Raw genomic sequence first — 17,098 nt, 5'->3', positions numbered from 1 at the left:
AGTTTTTTCTGCTTAATTCTGCAATATTTCCGTAGTATTTCCTGCAATATTTTAGATAATCCCCTGTAACATTTTCTGCCAAGCAGAGCCTTGCATCAGTTTACTTGCAGCAGAAATGATAGGGAATTTGCAGCAGATTCTGTCCATAACGGTCGGTGCTGCCAGTCTGTCAGCAGTCTGCTATAAGATTCATGCATTTGAAGTGCATGAATCTGTTTGCAGATATTTGCTGCAGAAATCGAGCAGATTTGAGGAAGATTCTTTCCGTAACACGCAGTCTGTCAGCAGTGTGTCGTAAGATTCTTTAAGCAGAAGTCTTGTACAGATCTTACGCAGATCTTGCACAGATCTGCTCATCAGATTTTTGAAAGGCTCATGCAACAGAAGTTACGTGCAGATCCTGTGCAGATCTCGTGCAGAATCTGTTCCCCTAGCAGCGATCTGCTGCAAGATTGCTGCAAGATTCGCAGCAGATCATTGCAAGATTCTGTCAGCAGTCAACATACAATTCGCAACAGGTAAAATACGCAATATTCTTTCAGCAAAAGTCTTGTACAGATCCTGCGCAGATCTTGCACAGATCTGCTCAGCAGATTTTTAAAAGGCTCATGCAGCAAAAGTTACGTGCAGATCTTGTGCAGATCTCATGCAGAATCTGTTCCCCTAGCAGCGATCTGTTGCAAGACTGCTGCAAGATTTCCAGCAGATTCGAGCTGTCAAAAACCGCGGTCCTTGCCGCGATACTTATATGTACGCTCGCCTCAGCCAATAGGAGAGCTCGATTCGAGTGAAAATTTTCCCATCGTCCACTGCGCGCGACTCGTCCTTCGTGCTTCGTGCATGCTTCGCCTTAGTCGCCATCAGTGATGCAAGATCGAGTATCCTGCATCAAGCATCACATGAGGGGAAGAGTCCCCACCATGACGGCACCACACAAGCGAGCATCGCTGACGTCACGCGTCCGTGTGCGCTCGCCATTCCACAGCGTACGACTCATACGCTATTGGAACGGCGAGCGCACACGGACGCGTGACGTCAGCGATGCTCGCTTGTTTGGTGCTGCCATGGTGGGGGCTCTTCCCCTCATGTAGTGCTTGATGCAGGATGCTCGATCTTGCATCACTGGTCGCCATTGTGCTTTGTGCAGCAGCAGCAGCAGTGGCAACAACGGCCGGTGCAGCGGTTTAGATACGCTATTTACCATAATCCAGAAAGTACCGTAAGTAAGTAAGTAAGTAAAGTAAGTCTTTTTCAGTTTGTGTGAAAGAAGTCGACTTCATCGTGATACATTTGAGGCACTTCACTTTTTTCTAAAAAATAGAATGGTCTATCTCGTGTCGCTTGAAATTGCTTTTTCGTATATCCACCGTGGGTATTATATTTCATTTTTGCCAGTTATAATTATTGCTTTTAAAATTTAATTTATTCAATTCAGTGCGCGTAACATATTATTCACAATCATCGTCGGTTGAAATTCATTTTTGTTCCACATCGTCGACTAGTCTGCTTTTCATATGTGCCTCGCTCAATCGAAAAACAACGCAGTTATTCATATACGATAAAGTCGACTTTGTGATCTTCTGACATTTGTGACATTAATTCCATTTCAAAAATATAATTTTCTCTCGTGTCGCTTGAAATTGCTTTTCGTCTCTTGAAAATTCATTTGTCCACCGTGGGTATTTTGTTTTTCTTAAAATACACATTTCTTAGCAACAATAAAAAGGGTGTATCACAAACGTTTCGAAAACTTAACAAATAGGCAAAAGAGAAATCGTATTCGAGTAGGTCAAGGTGATATTACTTCTTCATCTGATTCTTCTTTACCTCGTGTTGAACTCGTCGATGATATTTCGTCTTTTCGTTCGAATTTTGACGATTTTATCGAAAGCGTCGCGTATTCTGAGTCATCAGTTGCATCGTCTGACTATGAGACTATTGATGCTAATAGTACGTTTCCCGATTTACAGGAATGTGAAATCAGTTCTGATGATAGTAGTACAGTCAATGATATTTTTGGATCGGAAAATACGTTCGCTAAAAACTTGGCAAAATGCTTCCTTGTTATCAATCTTACGGCCGTTCAAGGTAATGCCATTCTGAAGTTATTGCGTTCACACCCTTGTTTTGAATATTTACCTAAAGATATGCGAACACTTGTGCACACACCTAAATCACGCGTGCAGGTTGTAAGATGTTGAGCCTGGGCAGTATTGGCATGTGGAATTTATACATTGTATAATCCAACAATTATCTCATGAATGCAATATTCCTGATGTCTTAAAATTGCATATCAGTACAGACGGTGCTTCCGCGGACAAAAAAGGCATTGTTCAGTATTGGCCTCTCCAAATCAGAATTGTCAATTTGAAAAACAGCAAACCTTTAATTGTAGGTGTATACCGCGGGAAAAAGAAACCACAAGATCCTAATAGCTTTTTTCGAATGCTCGTTGAAGAGATGAAAGTCGTGATTAATAGTGGAGGAATTAGGTTTAAGGATAAACTTATTCCCGTAACGTTTGAGTGCTTTATTGCTGATGCCCCTGCCCGGGCCTTTGTATTACAACACAAAGGACATATGTCTTCGATGCCATGCTCAAAACGCAACGTTACGGGTACAGTAATTGAGGGCACTCGACACATAATGTATTCCTTGGCGTTAATCACGTAAAACGGACAGATGAAAACTATAATTTTAGGACTGACACTGACCATCATAAGGACATGAAAAGCCCTTTAGAAGACTTAAATATACGCATGGTTACACGAGTACCATTTGAATATATGCACTCCATTTGCCTTGGCATAATGAAAAAGTGCATCGAAGCATGGGTGTTGGGAAAATTTGGTTGTAAAAATGGCAAGTTACGTGCTGCCGACATTGAGGCAATCGACGTTCGTTTAAAAGAATTGGACAATACCTGTTCTGGAAACTTTACTCGGCGACCTCGAGCTCTGTCAGAGTTCCAGCAGTACAAAGCAACTGTTTTCAAATATCTTGTCTAATTTTTTGGACACCAATTCTAAATATTTCGGACAAACGCGCCACTATTCTAAATTTCAGAGAAACTACTCTGATAATTAAGACAGATTGTCTGAAATTACTTTCAGGCACCCAGATCTGAAAATTCAGACAAAAATGTGTCTGAATTTTTAGGCAATTTTTTACAGTGAATCTTTTAAGATTTTTCGGAATTGAAAAGGCTAATTTGAAATCCGAGTTTCTAGCAATCGAGATGAAATCATTAGCAATAGATATTACAAAAGGTATCATAAAAAATCGGAACTGGAATTTTGTCTGCACATTACCTTCTTAACCATTCGACTTAGTTTACCTATTTATTTTTTTTTATCTTTGACACTTCGGTTTTAATTTATAATAAAATAATTTTATCATGAATGTGAAAGTCGAATTGTGAGACAATATCTTTCTCTAGCTCTTCCATACTTTCTGGACATACGGAACAGAGGTTGATTATAAGTATGTATTGTTGTTTGCACAATTATTTATAAAATAATACCAAAAATGTCAGTTCACAAGGACAATATTGTTGCAGTTCCATTTGTCTATCTTCCTATATTGGATTTTAGTTACAAAGAAGAATTCTCTGCGTTGTTTATTTATTTTCTTAATGTTTCGACAAGCAAGACACCGTTTTATTATATATTTTTTCGTAATGACACTGAAGAAGGCCTAACATAGGCAGAAACGTTTGATTGTAACTTTGTAATTCTCATAATATAATTTGAATTTTATGCACAAACACCTAGCAACGGCTCTTTTCGCCCTTTACTCCAGATTATTTGTTAATTTTTTATTTATTGCATATTTATACTACAAATATTACAAGTTAAGTTTAAAAAAGATTTAATATTTAATATTTATTTCAGACACATCTTTACAGATATGCTTTTCGTAATAGTCATAATATTGTTGCTTGTGTATTTTTTCGAACTTAACAAGAAAAAATATTACAAATTAAAAAGAAATTTGCAATTTGCCTTTTCGTTGCCTGGTGAATCTATATTGACAGTGTTTGTCAAAACGCTGCAAATTGCTTGGAAATATGAAGGTAAATAAAATGCTCTTAATTATAAAATGTTACAATAGATTAACCAAACTTAATATTAATATTTTAACATAAAATATATTTTCTCATGTTTATAATTTAAATATTATATTTTTATTTATTTAATTAATTAATGTAACTTTATAATACAAGGAAAAATAATTTATGTTCAAACAATAACAATCACATTTGTGTAAACAATATCAAATGTAAAATATAACGTTGCAGAATTAGTAAATTATTTGTTAACGTTTAACAAAAAATATGGAAGCCCTAGCCGTTTTTGTTTTGGAACAGATTTATTTGTACTACTCGCAAAACCCGAGGATTATAAGGTAAGTTTAGAAAAAATAATTATTTTAATAATATAATACAGCGCTCGGAATTAATTGCACATTTCGGGCCGATTCTGGAGACGACGCCTCCTGTCCCCCCCCACTACCGCCCGACCGCTGGCGGCCGAGCCGCCGATAGCTCTGGTTCAGGAGCGTTTTATATTAGAAATAGGCTAGATTGTTTAGGCATCTCTCAGGAAATCGTAACATTTTCTTCACTACATAAATAATGTTTATTTTCATTAATACATAATATATATATTTAATTATTAATGAAAATAAACATTATTTATGTAGCAAAGAAAATATTACTATTTTTTGAGAGGTGCCTCAACAACCGAGCCTATTTCTTATATAAAACGCTCCTGCGCCAGAGCTATTGGCGGCTCGACCGCCAGCGGCCGGGCGGTAGTGGGGGAACAGGAGGCGTCGTCTCTTGAATTGGCCCGAAATGTGCAACTAATTCCGAGCGCTGATATAATATATTGAACAAAATAATAGAGTTAACATAAAGCAAATAGAGTAAGAGCCGGATCGAGTTGCTCAAAAATTTATTTTTTATTACAAATTATTACATACGTTTCGGCCAATGGATGTGGCCATCTTCAGTGTAAAATTGACAACAAAAAAAAATTTTTTAGTACATAAGTAGAGAAGCGTTGATAAGAACGCTTAATGGTTCTTATCACAGATGGCCACATCCATTGGCCGAAACGTATGTAATAATTTGTAATAAAAAATAAATTTTTGAGCAACTCGATCCGGCTCTTGCTCTATTTGCTTTATGTTAACTCTATTATTTTGTTTAATAAGAAAGTGAAATAACCTAATATTAATTGTAATAATATATTGAATTTTAATACGCAGGTCGTACTTGCGAACGTGGACGGCAATTACAAAAGCTCAGTTATGAAACTGTATTCCCCACTTCTTGGGAACGGAATTATCAGAGTTTCAGGTATTACGCCTATGTTCAAATACAACGAATGTTTATTTAATTTGTTTATATATTTGTTTATATAGTTATAATAATATATTGATAAAATATTACACTTTTTACTATTGAATACTATAATTAATATTTGTAGGTGCAACTCATAGGTTACGGCGCAAAATAATACAATCCTCTTTGAATGCCAAGTCAGTGTCTGATTACGTAAAATTTTTTGATAATTATAGCAATTATTGTGGGGATTATTTGGAAAAAGAAGTTGGTGGTCATACGTTTGACATGAAACCGTACATAGGGCGATACGTGACTGATATATATTTAGGTGAAAATTGTGCAAACATGACATATGTTGATTTATAACAAATTTTTGTAACAAGTTGCTATTATAGATACAATTACAATTAATGCTATAGATGTAATTAAATATAAAAGTTAAAAAATATTACAGCATCAATTGGAGGTATAGAAGGAACGGCGTATGAAGGTGAATATGATGAACTACTGTACTGGCAAGAAAGGTATATAGATCTCGTATTATTGAATACGTATGATTTATATTTCAATTATTAATATATTATTTTTTTAGATTGATGAAATATATGTATAAAAAAGTGGCAACACCATGGCTACAATTGGAATGGATTTTTTCTCTGAGCGATAACGCGAAACAACAATCCTTTGGTCAAAAAATAATACAAAATTTTGTTCATAAAGTAAGCTTCAAATATTTCTTTTGTTTAATTGTTTAATCATATAAAACATTTAGTGCATTTGGTATTAATCAAAATTTTTTATGTTATATTTTGTTTTATAATATTATACCACATTTTTGAAATTTTTATTTTTTATCAATGCAACAAGCATATAATAATACATATAAAAGTTGATAATAAGATTCGTGAATTACAATATAACTTATTTTATTACATTATCATATTTTTCATTTTGATGAAAAAAATATGCGTACGTATGCCATTGAACATTATTAACTAAAACATGATAATTCTAATGATATTACATATAATAGCAATTTTTGTCAACACATATTATTAATTAATATACCATATTATTTCATTAATGTGTAGATAATGCAGAAATCAGTGGAACGCGATACTCTAAATTATGATAATGAGATCCTCCAAAAGCCAAAATCCGTTGCTAGCAATTATTTGAACTATGTAAAGCAACTGTCTGATGATGCTACGGGTGAATCCCGCGCAGTGAGCGATGAAGACGTAAATGACGATATTCGCAATCTGTATGCGGCTGTAATGTCATTTATCGTATAAATAGTAAAAAATTGTACAAGTACATTTAGATTACTATAAATTTATCTTTTACAGATACAAAATACAGTTATGGAATTGACATCCTTTGTTTTTCTATTGTTGGGAATGCATACAGAAATACAAGTTAGTGAAACTGTAATGTGATATGCAGAACATAAAACAAGAAAAATTGTATTTGTCTTTGCACTATAATCATAAATTATTTTGTACATATGTATACATATATGTATAATTATATAATATATAGATTAAAATTATTAATTTTATTTTTTACATTTCTTATGAGACACGTTAGTTAATTTTTAAAATATTATTTTAGATGTCTGTTTTATTAATTATGTATTTCATTATTTAGGAAAAGCTGCGAAAAGCAATATTGCTTACATTCGGAAACGAAAAGATTGATGCTAAGCGTCTTACGAGCATTCGATATCTTAATATGGTGATTCAAGAAACACTAAGATTGTTTCCTGTAGCACCTATAATTGCGCGACAACTTACGGGAGATATTAAACTGGGTATTTGTATAGTGCAATATTTTTTTGTAACACAACAGTCACAATAAAGAAAAACAAGTTTGTGAGTTACAAAGACGCGTTGATTTCAGAATCGTGCGTCTTGCCGAATGGGTGTTACGTTCTAATACCAGTGTTTACTATTCATCGTAATCCTGCATATTGGAATAAACCAGAGGAATTTATTCCTGAACGATTCTCGCCCGAAAACTCGTCAAGTCGTCAACGTTACACGCACATTCCATTTGGCACAGGTCTTAGAGATTGCCCAGGTAAATTTTTTAAAGTTTTTTTACTTTGAAAATGATGTAAATCAATTTTAAAAAATTAAAAAAATATCAATATTACACCAATAGCATATTTAAATATTTGCACATTTAACACGTTCCAAGCCGTTTTTCCGCCGTTTTGACCACTGATGGCCCACGCTGGTGCAGTATTTTCGTAGTGTTTCCTGCAATATTTTAGATAATTAGAATTAATATATATATATTACTCCAAGAAGGTAATATAATAATTTAAAATCTTATAATTACTCTTTTATTACGCGCGACAGTGTCTTATTAAATCACGATGTATGGGCATAAAAAATTCTAAAATTTATTATTTGAGCTCAAAATATATGTATTGTAATAAATTTAATATTGATGTATTATCAAAATAATGTAGAACAAAAGAAATAAGTTGTGTAATGTTTTATAAGAATGTAGTCATTTTATACTTAATATATTAAACAGTCTGAGTGGAAAGCAGCGTGGACCATCAGTGATACACGTGACACGTAACGTACACGTTTATTATTTTATTGAAGTTTATAATTTTTTAAATTTAAATTTTTAATGTTTTAAAACTATTAGATTTTGAATATTTTGAAATAAATAATAAAAGAGTTTGATTGAATATTTAGTATACTCATACTTACGTATAGATATTGTAGTATGTTGTTTTAACAACTTTTTTATACTTTTTTTTTATACTTTGTTTATATTTTTGCTTAAGGTCAACGATATGCTTTTCTGTCCGTGGGAGCAGCAATAGTAAATTTATTGCGGCGGTTTCGCTTTGTAGCAACTGGCAGTGTAAAAGATATCAAATTAACAAATGATATTTTACTACGATCTCGAGACGGAATCAAATTATCTATATTTCGTATAGAAGATTATTGATAAACGATGATTGACGACAACTGATAACATGATTACAATGATGGATTATTACTATTTGTTTTAATGGCTTGGTAGTTTAATTTTCATTTCGAAATGTTAAACGATGTTATTATACATTGATGTATTGCAATCACTGCAATAATAAAAGATGTTTGCACATAATTGCAATATAATTTAGTTTTTTCTGCTTAATTCTGCAATATTTCCGTAGTATTTCCTGCAATATTTTAGATAATCCCCTGTAACATTTTCTGCCAAGCAGAGCCTTGCATCAGTTTACTTGCAGCAGAAATGATAGGGAATTTGCAGCAGATTCTGTCCATAACGGTCGGTGCTGCCAGTCTGTCAGCAGTCTGCTATAAGATTCATGCATTTGAAGTGCATGAATCTGTTTGCAGATATTTGCTGCAGAAATCGAGCAGATTTGAGGAAGATTCTTTCCGTAACACGCAGTCTGTCAGCAGTGTGTCGTAAGATTCTTTAAGCAGAAGTCTTGTACAGATCTTACGCAGATCTTGCACAGATCTGCTCATCAGATTTTTGAAAGGCTCATGCAACAGAAGTTACGTGCAGATCCTGTGCAGATCTCGTGCAGAATCTGTTCCCCTAGCAGCGATCTGCTGCAAGATTGCTGCAAGATTCGCAGCAGATCATTGCAAGATTCTGTCAGCAGTCAACATACAATTCGCAACAGGTAAAATACGCAATATTCTTTCAGCAAAAGTCTTGTACAGATCCTGCGCAGATCTTGCACAGATCTGCTCAGCAGATTTTTAAAAGGCTCATGCAGCAAAAGTTACGTGCAGATCTTGTGCAGATCTCATGCAGAATCTGTTCCCCTAGCAGCGATCTGTTGCAAGACTGCTGCAAGATTTCCAGCAGATTCGAGCTGTCAAAAACCGCGGTCCTTGCCGCGATACTTATATGTACGCTCGCCTCAGCCAATAGGAGAGCTCGATTCGAGTGAAAATTTTCCCATCGTCCACTGCGCGCGACTCGTCCTTCGTGCTTCGTGCATGCTTCGCCTTAGTCGCCATCAGTGATGCAAGATCGAGTATCCTGCATCAAGCATCACATGAGGGGAAGAGTCCCCACCATGACGGCACCACACAAGCGAGCATCGCTGACGTCACGCGTCCGTGTGCGCTCGCCATTCCACAGCGTACGACTCATACGCTATTGGAACGGCGAGCGCACACGGACGCGTGACGTCAGCGATGCTCGCTTGTTTGGTGCTGCCATGGTGGGGGCTCTTCCCCTCATGTAGTGCTTGATGCAGGATGCTCGATCTTGCATCACTGGTCGCCATTGTGCTTTGTGCAGCAGCAGCAGCAGTGGCAACAACGGCCGGTGCAGCGGTTTAGATACGCTATTTACCATAATCCAGAAAGTACCGTAAGTAAGTAAGTAAGTAAAGTAAGTCTTTTTCAGTTTGTGTGAAAGAAGTCGACTTCATCGTGATACATTTGAGGCACTTCACTTTTTTCTAAAAAATAGAATGGTCTATCTCGTGTCGCTTGAAATTGCTTTTTCGTATATCCACCGTGGGTATTATATTTCATTTTTGCCAGTTATAATTATTGCTTTTAAAATTTAATTTATTCAATTCAGTGCGCGTAACATATTATTCACAATCATCGTCGGTTGAAATTCATTTTTGTTCCACATCGTCGACTAGTCTGCTTTTCATATGTGCCTCGCTCAATCGAAAAACAACGCAGTTATTCATATACGATAAAGTCGACTTTGTGATCTTCTGACATTTGTGACATTAATTCCATTTCAAAAATATAATTTTCTCTCGTGTCGCTTGAAATTGCTTTTCGTCTCTTGAAAATTCATTTGTCCACCGTGGGTATTTTGTTTTTCTTAAAATACACATTTCTTAGCAACAATAAAAAGGGTGTATCACAAACGTTTCGAAAACTTAACAAATAGGCAAAAGAGAAATCGTATTCGAGTAGGTCAAGGTGATATTACTTCTTCATCTGATTCTTCTTTACCTCGTGTTGAACTCGTCGATGATATTTCGTCTTTTCGTTCGAATTTTGACGATTTTATCGAAAGCGTCGCGTATTCTGAGTCATCAGTTGCATCGTCTGACTATGAGACTATTGATGCTAATAGTACGTTTCCCGATTTACAGGAATGTGAAATCAGTTCTGATGATAGTAGTACAGTCAATGATATTTTTGGATCGGAAAATACGTTCGCTAAAAACTTGGCAAAATGCTTCCTTGTTATCAATCTTACGGCCGTTCAAGGTAATGCCATTCTGAAGTTATTGCGTTCACACCCTTGTTTTGAATATTTACCTAAAGATATGCGAACACTTGTGCACACACCTAAATCACGCGTGCAGGTTGTAAGATGTTGAGCCTGGGCAGTATTGGCATGTGGAATTTATACATTGTATAATCCAACAATTATCTCATGAATGCAATATTCCTGATGTCTTAAAATTGCATATCAGTACAGACGGTGCTTCCGCGGACAAAAAAGGCATTGTTCAGTATTGGCCTCTCCAAATCAGAATTGTCAATTTGAAAAACAGCAAACCTTTAATTGTAGGTGTATACCGCGGGAAAAAGAAACCACAAGATCCTAATAGCTTTTTTCGAATGCTCGTTGAAGAGATGAAAGTCGTGATTAATAGTGGAGGAATTAGGTTTAAGGATAAACTTATTCCCGTAACGTTTGAGTGCTTTATTGCTGATGCCCCTGCCCGGGCCTTTGTATTACAACACAAAGGACATATGTCTTCGATGCCATGCTCAAAACGCAACGTTACGGGTACAGTAATTGAGGGCACTCGACATAATGTATTCCTTGGCGTTAATCACGTAAAACGGACAGATGAAAACTATAATTTTAGGACTGACACTGACCATCATAAGGACATGAAAAGCCCTTTAGAAGACTTAAATATACGCATGGTTACACGAGTACCATTTGAATATATGCACTCCATTTGCCTTGGCATAATGAAAAAGTGCATCGAAGCATGGGTGTTGGGAAAATTTGGTTGTAAAAATGGCAAGTTACGTGCTGCCGACATTGAGGCAATCGACGTTCGTTTAAAAGAATTGGACAATACCTGTTCTGGAAACTTTACTCGGCGACCTCGAGCTCTGTCAGAGTTCCAGCAGTACAAAGCAACTGTTTTCAAATATGTTGTCTAATTTTTTGGACACCAATTCTAAATATTTCGGACAAACGCGCCACTATTCTAAATTTCAGAGAAACTACTCTGATAATTAAGACAGATTGTCTGAAATTACTTTCAGGCACCCAGATCTGAAAATTCAGACAAAAATGTGTCTGAATTTTTAGGCAATTTTTTACAGTGAATCTTTTAAGATTTTTCGGAATTGAAAAGGCTAATTTGAAATCCGAGTTTCTAGCAATCGAGATGAAATCATTAGCAATAGATATTACAAAAGGTATCATAAAAAATCGGAACTGGAATTTTGTCTGCACATTACCTTCTTAACCATTCGACTTAGTTTACCTATTTATTTTTTTTTATCTTTGACACTTCGGTTTTAATTTATAATAAAATAATTTTATCATGAACGTGAAAGTCGAATTGTGAGACAATATCTTTCTCTAGCTCTTCCATACTTTCTGGACATACGGAACAGAGGTTGATTATAAGTATGTATTGTTGTTTGCACAATTATTTATAAAATAATACCAAAAATGTCAGTTCACAAGGACAATATTGTTGCAGTTCCATTTGTCTATCTTCCTATATTGGATTTTAGTTACAAAGAAGAATTCTCTGCGTTGTTTATTTATTTTCTTAATGTTTCGACAAGCAAGACACCGTTTTATTATATATTTTTTCGTAATGACACTGAAGAAGGCCTAACATAGGCAGAAACGTTTGATTGTAACTTTGTAATTCTCATAATATAATTTGAATTTTATGCACAAACACCTAGCAACGGCTCTTTTCGCCCTTTACTCCAGATTATTTGTTAATTTTTTATTTATTGCATATTTATACTACAAATATTACAAGTTAAGTTTAAAAAAGATTTAATATTTAATATTTATTTCAGACACATCTTTACAGATATGCTTTTCGTAATAGTCATAATATTGTTGCTTGTGTATTTTTTCGAACTTAACAAGAAAAAATATTACAAATTAAAAAGAAATTTGCAATTTGCCTTTTCGTTGCCTGGTGAATCTATATTGACAGTGTTTGTCAAAACGCTGCAAATTGCTTGGAAATATGAAGGTAAATAAAATGCTCTTAATTATAAAATGTTACAATAGATTAACCAAACTTAATATTAATATTTTAACATAAAATATATTTTCTCATGTTTATAATTTAAATATTATATTTTTATTTATTTAATTAATTAATGTAACTTTATAATACAAGGAAAAATAATTTATGTTCAAACAATAACAATCACATTTGTGTAAACAATATCAAATGTAAAATATAACGTTGCAGAATTAGTAAATTATTTGTTAACGTTTAACAAAAAATATGGAAGCCCTAGCCGTTTTTGTTTTGGAACAGATTTATTTGTACTACTCGCAAAACCCGAGGATTATAAGGTAAGTTTAGAAAAAATAATTATTTTAATAATATAATACAGCGCTCGGAATTAATTGCACATTTCGGGCCGATTCTGGAGACGACGCCTCCTGTCCCCCCCACTACCGCCCGACCGCTGGCGGCCGAGCCGCCGATAGCTCTGGTTCAGGAGCGTTTTATATTAGAAATAGGCTAGATTGTTTAGGCATCTCTCAGGAAATCGTAACATTTTCTTCACTACATAAATAATGTTTATTTTCATTAATACATAATATATATATTTAATTATTAATGAAAATAAACATTATTTATGTAGCAAAGAAAATATTACTATTTTTTGAGAGGTGCCTCAACAACCGAGCCTATTTCTTATATAAAACGCTCCTGCGCCAGAGCTATTGGCGGCTCGACCGCCAGCGGCCGGGCGGTAGTGGGGGAACAGGAGGCGTCGTCTCTTGAATTGGCCCGAAATGTGCAACTAATTCCGAGCGCTGATATAATATATTGAACAAAATAATAGAGTTAACATAAAGCAAATAGAGTAAGAGCCGGATCGAGTTGCTCAAAAATTTATTTTTTATTACAAATTATTACATACGTTTCGGCCAATGGATGTGGCCATCTTCAGTGTAAAATTGACAACAAAAAAAAATTTTTTAGTACATAAGTAGAGAAGCGTTGATAAGAACGCTTAATGGTTCTTATCACAGATGGCCACATCCATTGGCCGAAACGTATGTAATAATTTGTAATAAAAAATAAATTTTTGAGCAACTCGATCCGGCTCTTGCTCTATTTGCTTTATGTTAACTCTATTATTTTGTTTAATAAGAAAGTGAAATAACCTAATATTAATTGTAATAATATATTGAATTTTAATACGCAGGTCGTACTTGCGAACGTGGACGGCAATTACAAAAGCTCAGTTATGAAACTGTATTCCCCACTTCTTGGGAACGGAATTATCAGAGTTTCAGGTATTACGCCTATGTTCAAATACAACGAATGTTTATTTAATTTGTTTATATATTTGTTTATATAGTTATAATAATATATTGATAAAATATTACACTTTTTACTATTGAATACTATAATTAATATTTGTAGGTGCAACTCATAGGTTACGGCGCAAAATAATACAATCCTCTTTGAATGCCAAGTCAGTGTCTGATTACGTAAAATTTTTTGATAATTATAGCAATTATTGTGGGGATTATTTGGAAAAAGAAGTTGGTGGTCATACGTTTGACATGAAACCGTACATAGGGCGATACGTGACTGATATATATTTAGGTGAAAATTGTGCAAACATGACATATGTTGATTTATAACAAATTTTTGTAACAAGTTGCTATTATAGATACAATTACAATTAATGCTATAGATGTAATTAAATATAAAAGTTAAAAAATATTACAGCATCAATTGGAGGTATAGAAGGAACGGCGTATGAAGGTGAATATGATGAACTACTGTACTGGCAAGAAAGGTATATAGATCTCGTATTATTGAATACGTATGATTTATATTTCAATTATTAATATATTATTTTTTTAGATTGATGAAATATATGTATAAAAAAGTGGCAACACCATGGCTACAATTGGAATGGATTTTTTCTCTGAGCGATAACGCGAAACAACAATCCTTTGGTCAAAAAATAATACAAAATTTTGTTCATAAAGTAAGCTTCAAATATTTCTTTTGTTTAATTGTTTAATCATATAAAACATTTAGTGCATTTGGTATTAATCAAAATTTTTTATGTTATATTTTGTTTTATAATATTATACCACATTTTTGAAATTTTTATTTTTTATCAATGCAACAAGCATATAATAATACATATAAAAGTTGATAATAAGATTCGTGAATTACAATATAACTTATTTTATTACATTATCATATTTTTCATTTTGATGAAAAAAATATGCGTACGTATGCCATTGAACATTATTAACTAAAACATGATAATTCTAATGATATTACATATAATAGCAATTTTTGTCAACACATATTATTAATTAATATACCATATTATTTCATTAATGTGTAGATAATGCAGAAATCAGTGGAACGCGATACTCTAAATTATGATAATGAGATCCTCCAAAAGCCAAAATCCGTTGCTAGCAATTATTTGAACTATGTAAAGCAACTGTCTGATGATGCTACGGGTGAATCCCGCGCAGTGAGCGATGAAGACGTAAATGACGATATTCGCAATCTGTATGCGGCTGTAATGTCATTTATCGTATAAATAGTAAAAAATTGTACAAGTACATTTAGATTACTATAAATTTATCTTTTACAGATACAAAATACAGTTATGGAATTGACATCCTTTGTTTTTCTATTGTTGGGAATGCATACAGAAATACAAGTTAGTGAAACTGTAATGTGATATGCAGAACATAAAACAAGAAAAATTGTATTTGTCTTTGCACTATAATCATAAATTATTTTGTACATATGTATACATATATGTATAATTATATAATATATAGATTAAAATTATTAATTTTATTTTTTACATTTCTTATGAGACACGTTAGTTAATTTTTAAAATATTATTTTAGATGTCTGTTTTATTAATTATGTATTTCATTATTTAGGAAAAGCTGCGAAAAGCAATATTGCTTACATTCGGAAACGAAAAGATTGATGCTAAGCGTCTTACGAGCATTCGATATCTTAATATGGTGATTCAAGAAACACTAAGATTGTTTCCTGTAGCACCTATAATTGCGCGACAACTTACGGGAGATATTAAACTGGGTATTTGTATAGTGCAATATTTTTTTGTAACACAACAGTCACAATAAAGAAAAACAAGTTTGTGAGTTACAAAGACGCGTTGATTTCAGAATCGTGCGTCTTGCCGAATGGGTGTTACGTTCTAATACCAGTGTTTACTATTCATCGTAATCCTGCATATTGGAATAAACCAGAGGAATTTATTCCTGAACGATTCTCGCCCGAAAACTCGTCAAGTCGTCAACGTTACACGCACATTCCATTTGGCACAGGTCTTAGAGATTGCCCAGGTAAATTTTTTAAAGTTTTTTTACTTTGAAAATGATGTAAATCAATTTTAAAAAATTAAAAAAATATCAATATTACACCAATAGCATATTTAAATATTTGCACATTTAACACGTTCCAAGCCGTTTTTCCGCCGTTTTGACCACTGATGGCCCACGCTGGTGCAGTATTTTCGTAGTGTTTCCTGCAATATTTTAGATAATTAGAATTAATATATATATATTACTCCAAGAAGGTAATATAATAATTTAAAATCTTATAATTACTCTTTTATTACGCGCGACAGTGTCTTATTAAATCACGATGTATGGGCATAAAAAATTCTAAAATTTATTATTTGAGCTCAAAATATATGTATTGTAATAAATTTAATATTGATGTATTATCAAAATAATGTAGAACAAAAGAAATAAGTTGTGTAATGTTTTATAAGAATGTAGTCATTTTATACTTAATATATTAAACAGTCTGAGTGGAAAGCAGCGTGGACCATCAGTGATACACGTGACACGTAACGTACACGTTTATTATTTTATTGAAGTTTATAATTTTTTAAATTTAAATTTTTAATGTTTTAAAACTATTAGATTTTGAATATTTTGAAATAAATAATAAAAGAGTTTGATTGAATATTTAGTATACTCATACTTACGTATAGATATTGTAGTATGTTGTTTTAACAACTTTTTTATACTTTTTTTTATACTTTGTTTATATTTTTGCTTAAGGTCAACGATATGCTTTTCTGTCCGTGGGAGCAGCAATAGTAAATTTATTGCGGCGGTTTCGCTTTGTAGCAACTGGCAGTGTAAAAGATATCAAATTAACAAATGATATTTTACTACGATCTCGAGACGGAATCAAATTATCTATATTTCGTATAGAAGATTATTGATAAACGATGATTGACGACAACTGATAACATGATTACAATGATGGATTATTACTATTTGTTTTAATGGCTTGGTAGTTTAATTTTCATTTCGAAATGTTAAACGATGTTATTATACATTGATGTATTGCAATCACTGCAATAATAAAAGATGTTTGCACATAATTGCAATATAATTTAGTTTTTTCTGCTTAATTCTGCAATATTTCCGTAGTATTTCCTGCAATATTTTAGATAATCCCCTGTAACATTTTCTGCCAAGCAGAGCCTT

General features: G+C 33.4%; 2 protein-coding genes across 24 annotated transcripts; both read left to right on the top strand.

The window, feature by feature from the left end:
- Positions 1 to 135: 135 nt before the first annotated feature.
- Positions 136 to 8,491, top strand: LOC137001111 (cytochrome P450 4c3-like). Of its 12 annotated transcripts, none has more exons than XM_067359276.1 (14): positions 136 to 1,219; positions 1,971 to 2,088; positions 3,440 to 3,483; positions 3,894 to 4,075; positions 4,301 to 4,407; positions 5,275 to 5,365; positions 5,496 to 5,681; positions 5,808 to 5,877; positions 5,946 to 6,072; positions 6,445 to 6,627; positions 6,703 to 6,771; positions 7,004 to 7,166; positions 7,256 to 7,435; positions 8,163 to 8,491. In XM_067359276.1, the coding sequence occupies exons 1-14, from the start codon at positions 1,098 to 1,100 to the stop codon at positions 8,327 to 8,329; spliced, it is 1,809 nt and encodes a 602-aa protein (XP_067215377.1). In that variant the 5' UTR covers positions 136 to 1,097; the 3' UTR covers positions 8,330 to 8,491. The 12 variants fall into 12 exon arrangements, with proteins under 12 accessions (XP_067215377.1, XP_067215388.1, XP_067215385.1 ...); XM_067359279.1 differs by having other exon boundaries at positions 1,085 to 1,227; XM_067359284.1 differs by lacking the exon at positions 8,163 to 8,491 and adding an exon at positions 7,556 to 8,093 and having other exon boundaries at positions 1,076 to 2,088.
- A 149-nt stretch (positions 8,492 to 8,640) lies between these two features.
- On the top strand, positions 8,641 to 16,992 carry LOC137001105 (cytochrome P450 4c3-like). 12 transcript variants are annotated; one of them, XM_067359219.1, is made up of 14 exons: positions 8,641 to 9,724; positions 10,476 to 10,593; positions 11,943 to 11,986; positions 12,397 to 12,578; positions 12,804 to 12,910; positions 13,777 to 13,867; positions 13,998 to 14,183; positions 14,310 to 14,379; positions 14,448 to 14,574; positions 14,947 to 15,129; positions 15,205 to 15,273; positions 15,506 to 15,668; positions 15,758 to 15,937; positions 16,664 to 16,992. In XM_067359219.1, the coding sequence occupies exons 1-14, from the start codon at positions 9,603 to 9,605 to the stop codon at positions 16,828 to 16,830; spliced, it is 1,809 nt and encodes a 602-aa protein (XP_067215320.1). In that variant the 5' UTR covers positions 8,641 to 9,602; the 3' UTR covers positions 16,831 to 16,992. The 12 variants fall into 12 exon arrangements, with proteins under 12 accessions (XP_067215320.1, XP_067215341.1, XP_067215333.1 ...); XM_067359226.1 differs by having other exon boundaries at positions 9,590 to 9,732; XM_067359232.1 differs by lacking the exon at positions 16,664 to 16,992 and adding an exon at positions 16,058 to 16,605 and having other exon boundaries at positions 9,581 to 10,593.
- The last annotated feature ends 106 nt before the right edge of the window (positions 16,993 to 17,098 follow it).

This window comes from Linepithema humile, chromosome 1 (genome assembly GCF_040581485.1).
Source record: "Linepithema humile isolate Giens D197 chromosome 1, Lhum_UNIL_v1.0, whole genome shotgun sequence".
Lineage (NCBI taxonomy): Eukaryota > Metazoa > Arthropoda > Insecta > Hymenoptera > Formicidae > Linepithema > Linepithema humile.
This window is presented reverse-complemented; position numbering and strand designations above follow the sequence as displayed.